The 21,535-nt window shown below is 39.6% G+C and overlaps 1 protein-coding gene across 2 annotated transcripts in view; it reads left to right on the forward strand.

The window, feature by feature from the left end:
* Window positions 1-21,305, forward strand: part of LOC113460896 (uncharacterized) — a 237,018-nt gene extending 215,713 nt beyond the window's left edge. For both annotated transcript variants that reach the window (XM_074542741.1, XM_074542756.1), the window contains 2 exons: window positions 217-344; window positions 20,436-21,305. In XM_074542741.1, the coding sequence (XP_074398842.1) occupies window positions 217-224 (8 nt within the window). In that variant the 3' untranslated portion in view covers window positions 225-344; window positions 20,436-21,305. The remainder of the gene's footprint in view (window positions 1-216; window positions 345-20,435) is intronic.
* Window positions 21,306-21,535: the final 230 nt, after the last annotated feature.

Here is a 21,535-nt window from a genome sequence, read left to right on the forward strand (position 1 = left end):
AAAAAGTAGGTAATCAATGAATGAGAAAATAGTAATATAGAAAATATAGAATAAATAAATGTTTAAAAAAAAGTAAAAAAAAATCCTGGAATAAATATAGCAAACAGAAGTAATTTTGTGCTTCTATAATGGGATTGTCTGCCATTGTCTTTTTTTTTCCTCATAAGCTTTTTCCAGATGTGTTTGTAACATTTGTACGCCTCATTTCGTTCACAGACATCTGAACTATAGGCCCTCCCTTGCTGTACTGACACTGACTGTGAAACTCTGGGACAGCAAACACACAAGCCTGGCAGAAAATGTGTTGGTGTGTGGAGTTGTGTATGTGGTTCTGGAAGTACCAGGTGAGGAAAGTTCAACTCTTCCCAGCTGAGCCAAATTAAGAGGGCAGGGCAGCATATGAAAGCAATGAAGGAAGAGGAAGCCGGGGAACCTGCTGGGAGAGCTGAGGGAATGACAGAGGTGTTTTCCTCCTGGCTGAGGCTGGGGAAAGGAGCTGAGGGATTCACCAGCTGACTTCTTTGAACAGGGAGGGGAATTTGGATAAAGTACCAGAAGCTGAAGCCAGAGAGATAAAAGACTGTCTTAACTTCTCAACTCTCTAAATGAGGTCTAGTGAGCAAAGGACAAGTGGAAATGCAGGCAAAGCTGATTTTTAGGTGGGGGTGGGCTGTGCTGAGAGAATATGGAACTGATGGTGGAAAGTGCTTTTGCTCAGGGGTCTGCATGACTGTGTGGTCATGGTGCCCTAGGCAAGAGTCCTGGATCTGGGAGAGTGATGGGGATGCTGGGCTCTTGAGCTGGGCCCAGCTTGCTTTCTATGAGGGCATGTGTAAAATGTGTGTTTTGCAGCTTTTCCTGAGAAAAGTGTTTATTATATAGTTGAATGTTGTGCCTGAGTGGTCCTTTCCAGTTCTCTCACCCATTTGGGATTCTGAAGGGTTATACATGTGTTTTGTCTTTATATATATATATATATATATCATATACACACACACACATGTATGTGTGCTGTGATACTCAGGAAAGAAAAGAAATTCTCAGTGGGGTGTTAATAGACATGAGACATCTCAGAGAAGATAGGTAGATCTGCAAATGACACTTAGCTAGCTCACAGGAAAGCTAATAGTTTTGGGGGAATCCTTAGCAAACTAAGAATGGGCAGTTTCAGAAAACTGAACCAACTTTATTTTGAAGTTGTTCTTGTGGTTTCATCAGTCAATGAAGCATATTCTCCCAGGAAACATCCAGGTTTGCTATGTTCTCAATTACCTCATTATTAATCCTTAACTGACATCAAAATCCATCCTCTGTGTTCCCTATAGTCATCTTCTGCTTGACTATGCACCAGTCCAGAGCAAAATTGAGTCCCTGCCCCAAAAGAATTAAACCCAACAATAAATATGTTTACTTCTGCATGTCCCTCTGTTAAATGTGAAGAAATGAGTGCATACAGCACCTTAGGCAGCTGCTGGAGGCCTGCCAAAGCCTTTTTTGTAAGTTTTACAATGAAATAGGAATCTATATAGGTCTTGAAAGCATAAATGTCAGCTGTTCCCCCACCCCTGACTATTAAAAAATATTTAAAACACTGTTCTAGCACAAGAACTATAAGAAACAAATATAGAGGAAAGACCACTAGCATGTTCTGCTTATCTTAAAGAAGATACATTTTTCAGTAGACACTTTATCTTGCTAGTATTATCCCAATGGCCTCTGCCTGTTGTTGTTTGTATTTATTCTAATGCATGCCTCTAGGTAATGCCAGCAGCACTCTGCATGTGCAGAATATATGTTTGGAGAATCAGAGCCTGACATCAGCAGAGAAAGACTCCTTTGCAGGGAAATGAGGAAGGTGAAAGATCAAATTTTACATCAGATTTTATAATGCATTTTAAAACCTTGCCTAAGGAAATAATGTTTGTTGAAGTCTATGATGACTTTTCTTTTGCAGTAGAGGTGAGATGGTTGAAGGACAGACCCCCTTCTGCCCTTCGCAGAAGTTTCCAAAGGGTACCAGAGACTCTTCTCTGGCAAAGGGGAAGAATGATGAACATTTGAATTTTATATTGACCTGACCAAAGCTACAGGAACTAGAAGGGAGGTAGGTCCGGTCCAGCATGTGAGCACAGATTTTGGCCTTCACCCCTGCTGAGTGCAGGGCATGAAGAAGACTCAGTTCGTCAGCTGACTGTGGGCAGAGGAAGTTAGCAAGGACTTCTTCCCTCAGTAGCTAATTATGTGGGATTGCAACCCCCATGGCATAACAGAGTGTTACAAAGAATCTCTGGATCTCTCCTGTCCTTGTTCTGCTTTGTTGCATGTGCTTGGGTGCATGTTGCATCAGTGCTTGGGTGTTTGTAAGTAGCATTGCTGAGAGCTGTAGTAGTGTTTGAGCAAACAGCTTGTGAAAGGTGAGAGTCTGAAGGTTTTCTTTCTTGTTTTCCTATGGTCTGACATCTCCTTGGGCTGATGTCTCCCCACACTGCAAGCCTGAATCACCTCATATTTCTGAAGCATTTTTGCTCACCTTCTTAAGCACCTTCTTGCTGTGGTTTTGTCCACGCTGCATGATTTGGAAATGCTTGATTTAATAGAAGTCACATAGCACAAAAAAATAACACACATGAAAGTATGTGTGTTACTGTGCATCAAGCTATTTAATATTCTTCAGCCTGCTGCTGAGAGGCAAGCCAGTCAGAATATATCAAAACCAAACAGAGCAATGGTAAGATTAAACAGCAGTGGATTTGCACATGTGATAAACCTGCTACACTGAGTTTAATCCATGTGTAATTGGGAACAGATAAGGCTGGAATTGAATGACTGCACAGGATCTGCCTCAGATGGAAGAGGGAGGGGGTAAGAAGGCACTGCAGCCTCTGGTTTGTCATGCAGATGCCAGAATAAGGGATGGGTTTATGCTGTTCAATTGTGAAGGACATCAGAAAGGTAGTATGATGTTGATGAGCTACAAGTACAGTAAAGGGCTTGGCTATTGGAGTACTTCAAGTACAAACAGGTTGTTTTCCTCCCTGGGCTATGGGAGGGACAGTTCTAACTGGGCTTAGTGTCAAGAAATGTTGCTGATTGTTTTTAGATGAACTTTATTTGGCCAGTCTGAATTTAATACAGTAAAGTCAAACAGCAAGAATAAAATAGCTGCTACTCTATTTTTCTGCCTTTCTGCCATTATCTCTGTTTTTCAATTTATAAAAGAAAGACTTGTGAACAATCCAAACTCCTCCTTTCTCACTTCAAAAATCAGAGTACCTTGGCCAGTCTGTGTCTGTGTGGGCTTTTGCTCTGTTCCCTGATAACTGTTTCCAAATGAATGTAATGTTTGCCTCCCTTTCAGCTTTCTTCACAAACCTGTTGGTGTTGGAATAACTTTTCATGTGCTTTGAAATACATGAGGCGATGCATATACAACATTAACAATATTTTTTTCATTCTATGGGATGCATTTTTATGTCATTTCTCCTTCCTTGTTCCTCCATAGCTCTAAGTGTCTGATACCTTTTCTTTCTGCTCTCTCTTCTGTGATTTCCTACACAGTTACCACCAGCCCACAGCAGCTCAAGAGAGGTGTTAAATGAATGCACAGCCAATCTTTTCCACTTATACTTGATAGACCCTGTAGGCTTGTGAGGCTGTTCTTACACAGTAATGGAAAGATCCAACAGATCCTTTAATATGTTTAGCTGAAATCTAGCTGAACAGCCCATCCTAATTTTCATCCATTACAGGAGCTATAGGATCAAAGGACCAACATTTATCACACAGGACTCTGTTTTCCTCAGTTTTTCTTTCTTTTGATTCAATTAGTATGGCCCACTTTTTTTGAGCTTCAGATTTTGCTGTGATCTAACATGTGACTCTGCAGTTGGGACACTTGTTCCAACTTTGTTAGCAGAATTAAAGGAAAACAGCAAAAGTGCAGTAATTCATTAATTGGTAAATCTGGAGTCACACTTGCTTTCCATCTCCTGGACATAGCAGGTATGCCTGGACTGGCACAGGGGAATCTGCTGTTGCCTTGGTCTACTGCAGAAGCAGAGGATTTTCTGAGTAGTTTGATTATACATGTGCTTTTCTATGTCTTTTTTTTTTGTTTGTTTGTTTTCCCTCTGGAGAATAATTTCTAGGTTGAGCTGTCTGAATCCCAAAATGGTGTTTTTAACAGGCCCTACTCAGCTACTGCTCTCTTGTGTAGGTACTGTTGACTTAATTCATTTTGATTACAGAGGCATGCCTGAAGCATGGAGCTGTGCCTCTCTGAATGCAGTGAATAACCTCAGTCCAGACCAGGACTAAGTGGTTCAGTGCCACCATGATATTTTCCGAAAAATCCTCTTTGCCCAGGATTTTCTCCTGGGAAGCTGAGAAGCCTCAGAGAGGAATGAAAACAATAATTATCTGATTTCTGTTCCTGTGTTTGCTGCTTTGGAATGTGACTTGGACATGGTTTACCAACAGGTGAATGTTTGATTTGTTCCATGTGAATTGTTTTTTTCTTAATGGCCAATCATGGCCAGCTGTGTTGGAGTCTCTGACTCAGTCACGAGTTTTTATTATTAATTCTTGTTAAGCCTTCTGATGTATCCTTTATCTTTCTTTGGTATAGTTTAGTATACCATTCTTTTAATACAATATCATATCATAAAATACTAAATCGGCCTTCTGAGAACATGGAGTCAAATTCTCATCTCTCACCTCATCCTGGGGACCCTCACAAACACCACAGTTCAGTGCCCTCACAGCGAGACTCATTAAGGGTGAGAAGGCAAAGTGATTTCTCTGCTTGTATCTTCTTGGATGTGTTTGTCAATCAAGTAGGTCTTCCTCAAGGTTACCCAACATGCCAAGAGAGAACCAAGTGGCTTGGAAATGTACTTGGGACCACTACTTCCTCTCAAACTGTAGTTTTGAGTGGTGCAGCTTCAGGCCCTTGTTCATTTCTGTAGTGGCAAAGCTGATGGGAAAGTTTCAGGATGGTGAGTGTGGATCTCTTGGCTGACCCTCAGTTTGGACAGCTGGGTTGCAAGGACCAGACAAAAAGTTTGAAGTTGCAAAATTTTTGGCCTGAAAGTATAGAGTAAGGTTTTTAAAAGCTACTCTCTTGTCTTATGGTCTGTGTGTTTGCTTAAGGTTTGAGTGTGAGAATTGTTCAGTCATTTTGCAAATGGGTCATGCTTAGTAACAATTACAATAAAATGTAATCCAAAGCCCCTGAATATGGCAGTTTATGCCTCTTGCTTTATTATTTTTATTATTTCACAGTCATATAATTTGTGCATTTTCATTTGAGTGATGATGTCTACATGCTTTTGCCAGAGGACTCAAGTGAGAAGCTTAATAAATGAATATGGGATTTACATGACTAAATTTGTTTCTTACCTCAGAGCTGCTAGCAGCTCCCTTCCCCCTCTTCCCCCTACCCATTTAGTCTGAATTTCTTCCTCATTTATGTGTTATTAGTGCACGCAATTAACATGGACACTCTTATTGAGTGTCCATGTTACAGCATGATGATGATTTGGCTGCTGGTAATTATGTGGGTATTGTGGGTGAACAGGATAACAAGGTAACTAAAAATTAAAAGGATGGTTTTGAGCAAAGAACAGTTTAGAAGAAAGTGATTGTAAATGCACCATCCCTGGGGCTTGGGGTGAAACAAAACAAAGTCAGCTTTTCATCTGAAGCTGTGTCTCTAACACTTGTGCTGGGAAGTACATAGTGTAGCCTAAGCATTTCCTGTCTCTGTCTCTGCCAGGATTGGTGAAGGGCAATGTTGTCCCAAGGCTCCTTTGACTGGTGCTGTGACCATGAGATCTACTCAGGCAGTATGGGTCATTACTCGGTATTAAATTCTATGTTCATATTTCTGCTCTAGACACTACTACTCAATCAACAGTGTTTTTTGAATGGTGAATACAGTAACAGTGTAATAGAAAGGGCTGGTTCAAGTCAGAGAAAATAACTTTGAAAGCTGGTTTTTGTTTATAGTGGTTTTTTTTTCACTCTAATACACCTGTTCTGGTCTAATTCCTTCCATTTTATAAGACCACACAACACTAGCCCTGAAGTGGCTATTTTGTATTTGGCTATATATCAATATAACATCTTTAACTGTGTAAGCAGCTGTTATTTTCTGACAGAACACACTGTTTGACCAATAGACCCTGGTAAAGCTGGGTTGCCTGACCAGATAGACTGATGGACTGACACAGCTTAGCAGTTCTTATTTAATTGCTTGGGCTTTTTCTTCTAGGTTTGTGGTGTTTTTTCCCCTCTTACTTCAATTACAATACTGTAAACAGCACTTAGATATTCCTGATTGCATTGGTTTGGGCTGGCCTGATTTTTGGTAGCAGGGAGGCCACAAAAATTGCTCCTGTGAAAAGCTGTTGGAAGCTTCCCACCATGTCCAGCAGAGACAATTCCCAATGGCTCTCAAGATGGGCAGGCTGCTGGCTGAAAAAGGGCTACTGATAAAGGCTGGTAATTCCTCTGTGATAACATATTTAAGAAGAAAATAAAAATCAAGTCATGGGCTTTGCTTATAGTCAGAGAAGAGGAGGAGGTGAGAACATGTAAGACACCAAGGTCAGTGAAGAAGGAGGGCAGGAGGTGCTCTAGGTGCTGGAGCTGAGATTGCTCTGCAGGCTGTGGTGAGACCATGGTGAAGCAGCTGTGCCCCTGCAGCCCATGGGGATCCAAAGGGGATACAGAGATCCACCCACAGTCCCTAGGAGAGGTGCCCATGCTAGAGATGTGGATGTCTGGAAGAGGCTGTGATCCAGTGGGAGACCCAGTGGAGAGAGGGGGTCCTGCTTCCAGGCTGGAGCAGCCTGTCCTTGGAGGACTGCATCCCATGGAAATAGGCCCATGTCACAGCTGTTTTGAGAGGGCTGTCTGCCTGTGGGGGGAGTTCACGTTGCAGCAGGTATGGTTGGGCTGCTGCTCGTGAGAGTGGACCTGTGTGAGGGACCCCACAGTCTCACAGGGGAAGGACTCCTTTTCTGGGGTAGTGGAAGAAAACCTCAGTGATGAACTGACCAAAATCCCCATGCCCTGTCGCCCTGCACTGTCAGTGGGAAGAAGGGAGGGCCTGGGGGGAAACAGTGATTTACAGGCTTATTTTAACTCTCATTATCCTCCTCTGATCCTGTTAGTAATAAACTCACTTTGCATCTAAAGTTGAGCTGGTTTTGCCCTTGAAATATTTCTTCTGGTCCTCATCTCACTCATGAAGCCTTCATTAACTTTTTTCCCCTTTTCCCTCCTTTGCTTTTCCCCAGCTGTGGCAGGGGAGTGGTGAGCGAGCAACTCTCATGGGTGCCTGGTGTTGGTCAAACCACAACACTGATCAAGTTTTCCTCACCTTTCAGTGTAACTTGGTAATTCTAAGAAGCAGGTTGTCTCCATTGTTTTAAAGCTTTCCCTGTTTCTTGAGTAAGAGAGTCCCTGTGTTTGCATTCAGCAGTGAAGGAAGCTGACAAGTTCTGGGTCTAAAGCTTGAGTTCCTCACCAATTGCTTTGTAGAACTGTCTTAAAAATGGGATTCATGGGGAAAAAATTAGTGTGATTACAAGCAATTACATATAGTGATTATTAATTTACACTTTTAAAAAAGATTTCACTGTACTTCAGTATCTTTTGCCAGACGGAATGAATGCATAGGCAGAGATGTGCAGAACTAAGTTGAGGGCTTAGGAATGGCTGAGACTTTATTGCCAAAGAAAGGCTAGATGAAAGATGTTTAATTTGTGGTCTGTGTAATTAATGTTTGCTGAGATAAGCTGTTTGAGTTTTTCTTTGGGAAAAAAAAGGTATATATTAGCACCTAAGGAGCATTAGAAAACCTAACAAACTATTTCAAAAGCACAAGGACCATTGGTGTTCACCTGCATCTTTAAAAACTTCAGTGAGGTGAATCAATTTCTTCCTTCCTAAAAACAATTTCAGAAAAGAAGCCATAGTTCTTTACACTGTATGAGGGATACAAAGTTTGTCTGTGTGTGTGTGGTGGGTATGTATATATGTCTGTTGTCCCCCCAACCCTGTCATTTTTAGGGGTTGTTTTGTAGTCTAAAGCAGAAAATATAATAGCTTCATTTTCAACTCTTTTGCAATACAAGACACTGAAGCTAACAAAATATTGTAGTAAAAAGACACTGCAAGTTTTCAGCTCCTTGCTGTTGGGCATATAGTTTTCACTGGTTTCAACAGCAAAACTTCTGCCAACTGAATTGTGGGTGGAAGGTACAAAATTTGTGTTGGCAAAAAAGGATATTAATTTATTATTTACTGCTCATATGGATATGGTTTATAAGTTGTTCTGCAAGGTAGTGCACAATACACTTCTTATTTTTCTGAGTGATACTCTACATTCATTATAAATGAAGGGTTTTTTAAATGTTTGTCACTATGATTTGGAATTACCATGTATCAGCAGTTACTATGGATGATTAAAATTGTTGAGGAAAAACCTCCTTAGCATATTTCAGACTTCATGTATGCACTGATCTCTAAGACAGTGAGACGTGTAGTGCATTTTAATCATATTTCAGTGCCTTTGTATCGTGCAAAACTATTTCTGTTGAAGTCTGAAATGAGTCTGGCATGACCCAGTCACTATGATAATATATTCTTGATATCTTTTACATGCTGATAACAGTTCAGCTGTACCAAAGCATTTTGTCAAGTTGTGTTCATTTTCTATAGTTGTTAGTATATTTGGCAATGAGAATTCAAATTGTTACTCTTAAATTAGTGTTGAATTTGGGTCCTCAACTCTAAATTGAGCAATTTTGCCAACTGTTGCAGGATGCTGTAGCAAACCTTTTAGTTAAACTGTGTTCCTGTGTGTTGAGTATTGTAATTTAATAAGAGGCATGCTGTAACTACTTGTCTTCATCCTGGGAAAAGATAGGAATATGTTAAGTTGATATTGCTATTACTTTAAAAGGTTAAATAGAGACAGGGAAGCCTAGAAGGACTGGTTTGTCTCCTGCTTCCTTCCCCTTGTCTGTTGAGTCAAATCCTTACCAAATTTTTTCTTGGTCTGTTTTAGCATAATTTAACACAAATTCTATTTTTCCTGGGTGTCTTCATAATTTAAAGACAAATGCAAACCAGCAGTTCTCTGTCAGGGAGACATGTTCCCCTGACTCTACATTAAAGAAATGCCAGTGGTTCCACTAAATTATTTCACAAAAATAAACCATTTTGTGGATTATTTTAGTGTGGGTTGATGGTTTGAAAGGGAGTGGTGTTTAGTTAAAGAACTGATTGCTGGACAAGCTCTTGTAGGAGCCCTTATTTGTTTTTGACTTCTCAGTCTTCGTTCTCTAAGAAGATGCATTTGCGCTCCAGAATCTGCTTTTCTACTTGTTTCAAGATGCTGGTCAAAAGATGAGATCTCCACAAAAGAGGAGGGTGAGAGGTTCAATTTTCTTCTGTTTCTTCTTCACATGGACAAAACCCATGTTTTTTTTATTTGCAGAGCCTTACAGTACCAATTGCAGGATAGCTATGATGTGTACTTGTTTAATACAGCAATCTTGGTTTAAATTTCTGTTTCATTAAATGTTGTTTGTAAGCCACTGTAGTAGTCATAATTAGTATGAAACATGTAGGAATTGCATACACAACAACCTGTGGCAATCTTTGTGCAGGGTTCTGCTGGGTACTGGCTGGTTCTATTGCCTCACTGAAACTCTGTGCTACAACAGCTTTTTTCATTCAGACCAAATGATAGACACAGACCTTCCAGTTTCGCAATCAGCAGGCAAAGAGAAAGGCAGTACTTGAAAATCTGACTGTGTGTAACACAGGAATGGCCTGGTTAGGCTGCCGGCTTTTTCTTGAGTATCTGAATACACATCAAATACGTGAATGAACAATTTCTTTATGTATGTCGGAGGAGGGAAGAGTAGCAGAAATGTGGATATGTCTTGGAGTCCCTGCAGATATCCAAGGTCTGCATGGCACTGAATTACATTGCAGCAGTTGATCAGTTTGGATATTTGCAAATAGTAACTCCTGCAGGCAGGTGGAAATGTAGGTAAGGGTCTGCTGAATACTGCTTCTGCTCAGTATCCTTGCTAATTCCAGCACTTCTGCTTACCACTCCAGACTGCAATGTAGGCATACTCAAAATAATATGTAGGCACACTCAGAGAGAAAATGCAGCTAGGAAACCAAGCCCAGGAATAAAACATTCTTGCAATTTTTAAGAAGATCCTACAGCAAGGTTCTGAGTAGGACAGTGTTTGAAAAGATGCTTGGAAGCAGAAGGAAAGGGACTGTTTCCTGCTGTCTGCCTTCCTGCTGTGCATGCATTATGTTAATAGATGAGTTTGGAGGAACTGGTTGGACCCTTGATTTTTCCTTCTAGAAAGAGCAGCCCCCAGAATCTTGCAACATGCTGAGGGCAGGAGAGCAAGAGCAATCTGTTTCATTCCCCAAATGTGTTCTGGCACAGACATTTTGGTCAATATTGCTGACTTTGTGATACCCATGGTATAGGAGTTCCCGTGACAAACACATTCATATCTAACCCTGAACAGCAGGGTTAATCCCAATCCTTCAGGGTTAATTAAGAGGTAATTGCATGGGCCTCAATTAATCCCTGTTTTACTCGCTTGCATGTGATGGAAGGGCACTAGAGATTAATTTGGCATACTGCCTGATCATATTCATTAATTTCATTAAATATGAAAAAATATTTCAAGTGTGAGGTGACAGCTGTGACTCTTCTGCCTTATGACAAGATCTAGCAGCACTGGGCAAGACCTTAAATATTTGTCATAAGGCTATGGATATCAGTATGTTTGGCTGAGTTAGGGAACTGCTGTCTCTTCCTCTCAGTGACTACAGAAAATCTTTAAGATACTGCATTATGCAGTAGTAAGGAACTGGTCCAATGGAGGAGTACTGACTTCCTGAGTCTTTAATGATTTTGGTGGGAAGGACAAATGCTTGCTCCCTCTCTGAATCAGGCCCATGATGGTTTACATGAGAGTGAGCATCCACAGGCAATACATTACACAACATACCCTGCTTAGTCCTAATTAAGGTTATAACTGAGAGGATGCAGAAATCCTTTGTCATTACTCTGCAGATTACTGAAACCTTAGCTAATGAGATTTGACTCCAACATCTGCTGTAATAGTAAATTTAGAGCTGGATGAAAAATTCTTGTACCTTCAATGGCTTAGTATTGGAAGCATGTCTGAAACAGCCCAATGTCAGTCTCCATAGATGGTACTTCTGAATGCTGAGTAAATACCTGGCTGAGAGGGACAGGAGGGCTCAGATAGGAGGTAGACTACTAGATTTTCACTACTTGCTTTGGTTGCTTATTCCCCTACAACCCCTGACCTTGCCCAATACCTGCACATGCCACAAAACACTCTGGTTTTGCTGACTTTCTCAGTTAGGTTTCCCGCAAACCAAAAAACCTGGGTGCACTGTAGCTACAGTGCGTACTCAGTATGAAAGCTGACTCAATTTCTGCTGCAGTACACTGTACTAGGCAGTTCTCAAGTGATGCTGCTGCAATTTATCACCATAAACTGTTTCATATTGGAACAAACAATACTCATGAGGCAATCTGGATTCAAATTAATTCAAAAGCGCCATAACTGAAAAGTGAGCAGTCTCTTTGTGTTGTTTCTTTTAACAAGATTTTATGATATGACTAGACTACAAATAGCTCTATTCATGATAAACTGGCAACTTTGCAAATTGTATATACTAAAAGCTATTTGTTGTACAAGCTGTTCTGGAAAAAACTCTGAAATGAAATCTTTTCTGCCAGGGGCATGTGAGGCATCAATTGCGTGGGTCCTGCCATGGGTGTCCCATTTCAGGTATCCCATGGCTATGGGGGCAGGGGTGAGAAAAGACAACCTCATCCAAAACCTAACTTCTTATAGTTAATCAGTCCAGGGTGTTAGAGAAAAGGACAGGTCCAGCTGGAGCCAGTTTTCCAGCCAGGTGAGGAAACGTGTGAGGGCGAAGGAAAACACTGAGGTGGCAGAATTGCTTTTGGTCTTAAACATTTGCATTTGATTCTCTGGAGCTCCTGCTGTATTCTTTCCCTTTGAAGGCACAGCAATATCATCTTCCTCCAAAATACCCCAGAAACATCTTCACTTTAATGTCCATTAAGACTGCTGCTATTATTTTTCAGAGATGTGCTGTATTTTCAGCATGATCCCAGGACATAGTCATGGATGGACTTATCTTAAGGAGAAATGAATAAATGGAAGAGACCTAATATGTTTTTGTACCTCAATCAATGTAATTTATGGTATAGTATGGAACAAGGTATGGTGTTCATTGTCCCTGTAGACATTACTACAGCAAATTACACCTGTATTTGAAGACATATATTTCTTGAATATTTGTGTAGTCAACTCAAATAGCAAATGACGCATCCTACCATGCACAGAAATGCTTTTGCCACCAGAAAGGGAGCATAAATTACCCTTAAAGGATAACTCCTATGAGATATGTAAAGATGCTGACTGTGACTTTCCAATAAAGCTTTAGTAGTAGCTATGGGAGTATCTCAGAGCCAAGGAGAAGAATTATAGTTATGTTTTAATGCACTTATCAAATAATTCCAATTCCTAACTCCAAGTAAAATTATGCTTCTTGAAAAGTGAGCACTATTTGCTCTGGGTCTTTCTTTTCAAATTATTTTCACTTTCATAATAATAATTATAAGCACATTGGAGATTAAAAGCTATCTGCAGAGCAATCAGAAGCTCTTGAGGAGAACTTGGATCTGAATGTGAAGTCATTTATAGGTTCAAATTTCTATTTCACATATGAGATACACCTAGAAAATAATAGTACATGTGAAGGTGCAGCATAAGATGTGAAAACGGCTGGACTGAGGGGAGGGCTTAGGCATCTGAAGTTGAAATCCCAAAATTTTCTCAGCTGCCATTTAACTCTACAATACCCTAGATCAAGAGGAAGATTGTGTCAATAGAGATTTGAGGTATTATTTTGCATTCTGTTTCTGAGTAACCATGGAAGTTGCCTGCTTTTGGTATGCATAAATATAATTCAGCATTAAGCACTGCAGGAATCCACAAAATGGGCTGTTCTGTGACACCAGATCAGTATAATAAATGTTTTCTGGATGTTTCCACTGTAGTGAGCTCTCAGTCAGAGTCTTGGCATCTGTCTATCTCATTTTCAAACCCTGATGTAGAGGAGTTGGTATTGCTGCCTTCTCTGCCTCTCTGAAAAAAGTATTTAGAGCACATGTCCAGAACATGGAAACTGGGGATTTGGCACTTGTGCAGCAGGAGGTCAAATCTGTATATCTTGTAATAAATGGCCTAATTATTTGGATAAAAAGGTCAGTGAAATAGAGAGTCTCTCAATTCCTGCTGTTATGTGCTTCTAAGTGTGAAAGATTTGAGCAGCCTGAGGTCCTTGTCCTGAGGCTTAATTAGCTCTTTCATTCAAGGACTGATTTCTGTAAGGAAAACAGTCCCTGACAGAGGAATGGAAGTGCAGCAATGTGGTTGTGGTGGCTTGGGGCTGTTTCTCTCCTGACCAGCAAGCCTTGAGGTGCTCTGTGCAATGGGGTCACAGGCAGCACACACTTGCCAGCGGTGGGACAGCTAATTGCTTTCCCTCCAAGGAATGGAAATGCAGCCTGGGTTTGCTGTGTCCCATGTCTGTGTTATCTACCACTGAGCTGCTGAATAAAATATTAGAAAACTGAAAAACAACCTTGTTCCAACTCAGTTTTCTTTTAAGGTGCCCTCTGTCTAACAGAGTAGAGCTCAGGCTATGATACCTAAGCATTGCTTCTTGAAGATTATCTGTTCAGCTTTCAAAGACTGACTGCAGTCCCAGATGTAAAGCCAGGGGAAGGATGAAGTCCTCTTCAAACACTGAGCAGGTGCTGGGACGAGTAGGTGTAGAGTGAATTTTATGCTAGACTTTCACAAACAATGTTATTTGGTAAAGGCAAAGGAGTGGGCACTGCTCCTTCCTCTTCTCTTCTGGCATTTAAGTCAGAAGGGTCTCACAAATGGGAGGTGCAGGGGATGTTTGGGGCACAAATGTCAGGGTGAGGAAAGGCAAAGGCATAGCAAGAGCTTACAGCATGAGTTGGGTGGCTCATGGAAACTGAGGCAGACACCAAGTGTCCTGAGCAGTACCTTTTTGGTCTGGGGCTGTAGATGTAGAAATGTCAGTGGAATAGAAGAACACAGGTGCTATCCAGAAACTTTGTTTTTTCAGGTTGCAGCATGGTTAGATGCACTTGGAAATCTCACTCTAAATTTGGGCTTACAGTATGGACTGCAAGAACAACAAAAATGGTATTCATTAAAGATTGAAACAACTTAGCTGGAATCTAATTCAGTCCCTCAACTTGGTTTACCAATATATTCTGTGCATTTCATCTGTATGTAGTATGATTGTAATTATGATATCTTTGTTAGCCTAACTCCCCAGAACAAAAAAGTGCTTAGACATTAGCTGGCTATCTTCCTGATTTTTAAAGCCAAATGTCTAATTAGAGCACTTCTGTTTCTTACATTTATTTTCAGTTCTAGAGAGTGAAAGACAAGAAATCTCAACACAGCTGTGGCTCTTTTATAAACTTCAGCTTATTAGAGCTTCTGGGTCAAATTCTCTGGTGGTGCAACTCCACAGACTTACTCTCTGCTGGTGTAACTTCAGATATAAATATAATTCTCTGTACATCTGTCCATATGTGTGTTCCTATGTATATACCAAACCCATAGCTGATATAAATCACTGTAGCTCTTTTGGCTTCTGTGAAACTGTAGTGATTTCTTACCAGCTGGGTATCCGGTCCACAGCATCTGGTTTTCCTTTTCCCTCCCTTAATAGCACTGATGAATCAGAATTCCTAAAGGAGGATAATACTAAACATAATTAGACAGGATATGTTCAAGAAGAAAATTTAATTTGAAGAGGTTTGCACAGAATTTTTATTGGCCTCAGGTAGAATGCTGGGACTTTATCTTAATGAATCCTTTCTACAGATCCATTTCAGAAACTGCATTAAGTGATGGAGTGTGCTTCAATGGTGCATTGCACATATGCTTATTCCGTTGGATTTGAAAGTTCTTCTGTAAATTAGTTTAATTATTCTGGGCTGTAAAAAAAGGTGTAATAACATAACCTGGAATTTTAAATTATTTACACATAGAGAAGTTTATTTAAACTTTGGCACCTACATACATTTCAGAAAATCCTGTTAGACACAAATATGAGACTGAGGATTGGAGCTTTCCTCAGAATTGACTTCATGGTTAAAAAATCAACCATTTTTTTCCACGTTATTGTGTTCATCAATGTTTCACAATTCAAATATGGTTATTTTATTATTGTGTCGTATTTTTACTTTTAACACCATATCTAGCTGCTGTCTTTTTATTGTGATTGTGTAAGTACCATATATTTTGAGATTATTTAGCTAAATCCTGTAAGATTTTGTTCAAGATACTGGGTGAAGTATTTACTTTTCCTTACTCCATTTAGTATCTTCAAAAGAGCTTGCTAATTTTTATTATTAATAGCAACAGGCAGTACCTAGCTATCATTTACCATGATATGATTTTATTCAAATTTAGATGCTCTGTTTGGGGCACTTGTATCAGAAACAGTGTATCAATTAAAGGGAAAAAAACCCATTTTTTGGGGTTTTTTTTTTGGTTTTTTTTTTTTCCCTGCAATGAAGATTTGTGGGGGCTGTCTTTGAGGCCAACACTAAGGGGGAAAGGCAAATAAAGGGCAAATTACTTCTGAGCTCAGAGAAGGGGGAGAAGAATTAGTGGAGCTGCTACGTCTGTTTCTCTTCTTCTATAATTGTATTCAAAATGATGGAACCTTAACAAGGAAGTATTGGAGCTGTTGTACAAAAGCAAGCTACAAGCTCCCTTTGTCCTGGCACTGCAAAATGAGATTTACAAGGTGATAAAGTCACATGGAAATGGAATGTCTTCCATGTCCCTGGCATTTTTTCACTGACTAATTACTGCTAACATAGGGGTCACTATTTTTTTTTCGTAGTTTCTCTGTTAACACTTCTTAAATGAAATTGCAAATCTGCATTGTCTTCTCTATGTGCATAAGACATCCCATCTAGCTGGTGATTGAGTTCTCCATGAATCTAATATTGCAGTGAAAAATTACTTTGCAGCCGTTCTGTATTCAGAACATGCAATCAGATAGCCAAATATAACTATTCAAAATATGTGATGAAACTTGTGGAACCCTGGTGAACACTGCAGGAAAACAAAGCAGTAACCCATACTGCTCCATATAGATTTATGGTTTGTTTAAAAAAATGAAAATAATATTGAAGTATTCTTTATTTTAGAAATAAATTTTTAATAGGCCTTCCAAGGAAGGCAAGGGACAGGATTTGAAGTGCCAGCAGATGATTGCTGCTTCCTCAGGATCAGGTGTTCAAAAAACTTCTCCCAAGGTCCTGGCATGGGAGTAAATCACTGCTTTGCAACAAGTTTTATAACAGTTTGGAGCACCTTTGTCTAGAGTTTGCATGATGAATGAGTACCACATACTCTGACACCATGTGCTCTCTTTAATTTAATTAACAATTGTCTTCCTAGATTGGGTACAACCACAGCGCAGTCTGATCACAGTGGTGAGAGAGGTTCTGTGCTTGAACAGACAGATCTGATGCTGTTAAACAGCAAAAATAAATAGTTCACCCAGCAGATGTTAATTCATGTTGCAAGCCTGTTCCTTAATTTACATACAGGTGCAAATCTAATCTCTATTTACCTCCTTTTCCAAATATTTTGCACCTCTGTGGCCTTGGAAACATGCACATTTTAAAACAAAAATGGGCCTGAGCACCTGCTGTTTGGAAAGAACTCTTAATTGTAGTGGGAAGAGGAGAAAGAACATCATGGCCAGAAGAAGTGATGAGATCCTCCTCACACAGCCTTCTCCCATCACTGTGAGCACTTCTTTAAGAGTATGTGTCTGGCTTCACTGAGTAAGAGTCACTGCTAGACTGAGATCCTACCTTTCTGCTGCTTTTAGTATCCTTCAGGGTGAGAGTAAAGGGAATTTGCTACCATAAAATTAAAACAAAAGCTCTGATGTGTGCTGTGACAATAAGCAAGTCCATATTCTTGCAATTAGACCACATGTTTTATAAAGGCAATGAAGATACTGGCCCAAACCCAAGCTTCAGAGAGTCCCTAGTATTCCAGAAAACATAGTTTTCCTGAGTGCCTTTGTTACTTGAAAGCATCAAACCTGAAGCTGGAAAGTAATAAAATGTAGACAGGAATCTGACTTCTTGCTAGAATGAGAAACTCCTACTTTTATTTTCTTCTGTGCTGTTAGAATAGCAAATACCACAATTGTTATGGTGTTCAGTGGTTTGGAAAACAGGGCTGAAAATTCTGGGCTGAAACTCCAGGGACAGTGCTGTGGATATTTGGAGCCTTGGACTGCAGGCATGTAACAGGAGCTAAAGTGACTGTACCTTGAGTGAGGTTGTGGCTTCTGGAGCAACCAATTAAAGAACTGGTCTCTTCCATGTGATTATAAGGGAGTTGGGAGATGGGGCCTTTGAGCATCTTCTGCCCCCCAAACTGAGTAGTGTACATCTTCCTCTGGCTTTCCTTTCTCCTGCTTTCTGTATAAAACTGGAAGTTTATTGTTAATAGCTGTTTCTTTTTTTCCAACCACAATCAAAATAATATGACATTTTCATGGGGAAGGAGCTCTGTCATAAAGGACGCAGCATCTCCAGCAGCAGAATTACATGCTAAGCTGAGTAATCCTGTCAGTCCTTTAGGCTAATTGATCCAACATTACAGGACTTAAACCATTTTTAGGAAATCACTTTAAATCAAAAGTCATGGAGTAAAACACACTCTGTTGGTGCTGCAGTTCCTGCCTATAGAACGCCAGACTTTCTTGGTCTGAGGAATCCCTGGGTGCAAGAGGATTGTGACCAGAAATGTTAGAAATATAAAAAAGGCAGAATTTTATGGAAAGTAGAGGTGCTTGCAAAGTGTTCCTCAATGGGGCAGAATTCTTCCTCAAAAATGTCCTCCTCTCTGCATTGTAAGTAGAGACTTAAATTTGATTAACAGCATTCTTGCCACCTGAGTAGCAAGACTTGCATTTAGGAGGTATGTGCAAACACTGCAGAGTCTACCTAGCAGCACTAAAGTAGGACTAGTGTAGATTTTATCCTTGTGGCAGGACTAACGTGATTTTGGCTTACTGTAGTTGTCATGAGTGTTTGAGATGATGCTTTATTTATATTTCCTTTTGAATTCTTTTTTGTTGACAAAGCATAAAAAGGTTTCGATATGTGTTTCCATTTAATAGCCTGGACTACTCAAAACCTTGACTTTCATGCCTCTTAGGAGAGGCTGCTCTGGTTAGCTTATTAAAACAGAAATTGCTTAACAAAGCATATACTAATGTTATTTGTTGTAATTGAGTCCTGAAATAGCATTCTAAATGATACACAAGTCTATCTATTGGGACAGTTAGGGGTTTTTTTCTTGTATTGGAAGAACAGGTCAGGTCCTAATGCTCTTATTTATTTGTAGCCATCAGTGTGACTACATTCATGGAACATCCCCCCACACACACACGTGTCTGAGTATACACTGTAAGTTCAGTTTTATAGCAAGTAACCTTGCAGTTTGAGCTGTAAGAGCCATGAAACCACAAACAGAAAGTGTTAAGATGAAATTTTCCCTAGAAAATGACTGTCTATAATTGAAAATTCCATCATAACCTCCTGGGGTTTATTGTAATTTTTATCTGGAAAGCTCTGGATTTTTTCTGCTTGGTAAAAATCAGTTGCTCCACTAGAATCCTGTTTTTAGTTTTGAATTTTTCACAGGGAAAAGCCTCATGTGCGAAGGTGACTGGTTACATTTCACTAATGTATTTGATTTTGATTATAAATTGAAAGAGAAAATGCATACTTTATGATCAAGCTGCAGGAGGGAGGTATTTTCTTCTACTCAGATCACTCCCAAAAGACTAGCCAGTCTCTCTAATGATGCAATCTATGCTCACAAATATAGAGGAAAAGACAGACTACTTTCCTAAGAATAGTTACTCCAAAACTGCAAAAGCAAACCAATGGAGTTGCAATGACTATTTAGAAATGTTGTTTAGCTTAGAATCAAGCTAAGAACGTGAAGGAAACACCCACACCAGCAAATTGATGAGCTTAATTAGATCTTGAATTTGCATGCAGTTTAAGGACGAATTGGGCTAGTTGTTCTCCCTTTTGTGTGCCCTTTTGCAGAGGGTAATTGGAAGGGGGCAATTGAGTTATTTCATTATTTCATTTATCTTCCCAGAATCTGAATCTGCTGCTACAGGCTGTCAGCTACCAGCAAACAAGCACTTCATTTAAAATACTGTTGAAAAGTTGGGTTCGGTCCTGTTGCATCTGGTATGCAGATGGGATGCTACTTTTTTGTTCAAATAAACAGAAGAAGCAATTAAGCCCCTTTTGGAGTAAGATATCTGAAACAATAGGAGGCACCATCTGAAACACAAGCTCAATCAGATACTGAGCCATGTGGACAGCAGAGTTTTATAAAATGTTGAATGCAAGCATAGATTGGATAAGTGGGGTTTGGGCCTTTTTTTTCTTTTCCCTTGTTTTTGGAGTTATCTGGGTAGGAACAAATACAACCAGGACGAGGGATGGCAGCAAGAGAAGAGAGAGAAAAATGTCTTGAAGTTCCGAGTTCATTATTTAGTTTCCTGTACTCCTCTGAAACACCGAAGACATGACAGCAGGCTTTGCCTTCCTCCCTGGCAGTGCTGTGTAGGACCCCAAGGCCCCACAGCCTGTCACCGCTGCAGAACAATTGCAGATGATTCCCTCTGCCTATGAAAAACCAGCTGACACACAGAGATTTCTGATTTCTCTCTTCTGATTGCAAGCACCCCATCGACTCAGCCACACAGAAGAATGTTTGCATCTCTAAGTGTGATTACTCTTCTTTTTACACTTGCAATTAGTTTCAAAGCAAAAGCAATCCTATACCTTTTTTTTCCTGTTTTTTTCTTTATGACTCTTGCTGACTGGTTTTGGCAGCAACAAAAGTGTGGTCTTTTTCATCCCAGTAGAAGAGAGAGCTAATGCATAAGAATATATGTACAGCACAGAAATAGATACAAAATACTCTTAGGAAAAAAAAATGGTCTTAAATGATACATTCGATGTCCTCAGGAATGCAATATTGGCATGTGAAGTGGCAAACATATGTACTCACAGTTTTGGAATTTGATGTATCTTGTTTTAAAATAACATTTTGCATGTGTCCCATTAATTTACATCTCAGTAGCACAGATAAATTAGTCTTCATCTTGCCTTTTCTTTTTTAAAGAGTGTGTGCTATTTAACATGACAGCATAACTTCTCATGTGAAATGTGGAAGATTTTTCACCAACGGCTCCACCTGCCTCTCTTGGAAGATATGGTTATGAAGAAAGATATGACCAGAAGGAGGAACAGCAGCAAGAGAAGACAGAGAACAAAGCCCAGAAGTTCCCAGTCCTCTACTACTGCTCCATTTAATGGAAAACAAGAAGTTTTTCTGGCTGAGACATTACCATTCATCCTCCAAATTCTAAGCTCATGTCAATGGCAGTGCAAATGATTGACCACTACTTTTAAGGTCATGCAGAGGCAAAGAGTTGACCTTGAAATAAAATTGTTTTGCTATTGCTAACATTATGACTTTCTTTTTTCAATTAAAAATACCCAAAAATATCCTTTCCGAAGGGAAATAGAACAAAGCGTTGTAATATTTTTTGTAATGTGTGTCAAAGTGTTTGACATCTACAACTTCTATGAACAAAAGCAAAGGAAGTAAATGTAGTAAATGTAGTAAATGTAATTCAGCTTCAGCCTGCAAATAGTTTTTGTAGTCCTGCAATTGTGTTGTAAAAGCAGAAAAATAAGAAAATACTTGGAGCAAAGGGGCTCATTATATGGTAAAATCCCTGTTACTGAATCAGATTACATATGTGGTGGGGAAAAATAGGTGATCTTTCTGGTCCAGCTGCTGCCTGAAACATGGTCTGAGAAAAATCCTGGGTGTATGTCAACTTCTCCCTCAGTCTGATAATAAGATGTGCCATGTCTCTTCTTAAAAACTTTGTCATGTACAATATAGTATACAGTTAAAATACAAAAATAAAAATCTTTACATAGGAAACTTGGTAAATAATAAAGAAAAAAGTTTAAGAAAATATTTGGGATAAGTTCAGGAAAAAAAACCCAAGAATTTTTGGAGGATTTTGAGTAAAATGAAAATAAAAGTTTTCAATAAGTAAAATTCAACCTGAATTAAAACAAAATTGTTTTCTTCCAGTTTTTGGTAACCTTTTGCTTTATTTATACAGGTCCTGGTAAAATGAGTTATTCTTTTAAATTTAAAAATCAAGGCTTTTGCAAACAAGTCACAGACATTTTACTTTAAAT

The sequence above is a fragment of the Zonotrichia albicollis genome, chromosome 1 (genome assembly GCF_047830755.1).
Source record: "Zonotrichia albicollis isolate bZonAlb1 chromosome 1, bZonAlb1.hap1, whole genome shotgun sequence".
Taxonomy (NCBI): domain Eukaryota; kingdom Metazoa; phylum Chordata; class Aves; order Passeriformes; family Passerellidae; genus Zonotrichia; species Zonotrichia albicollis.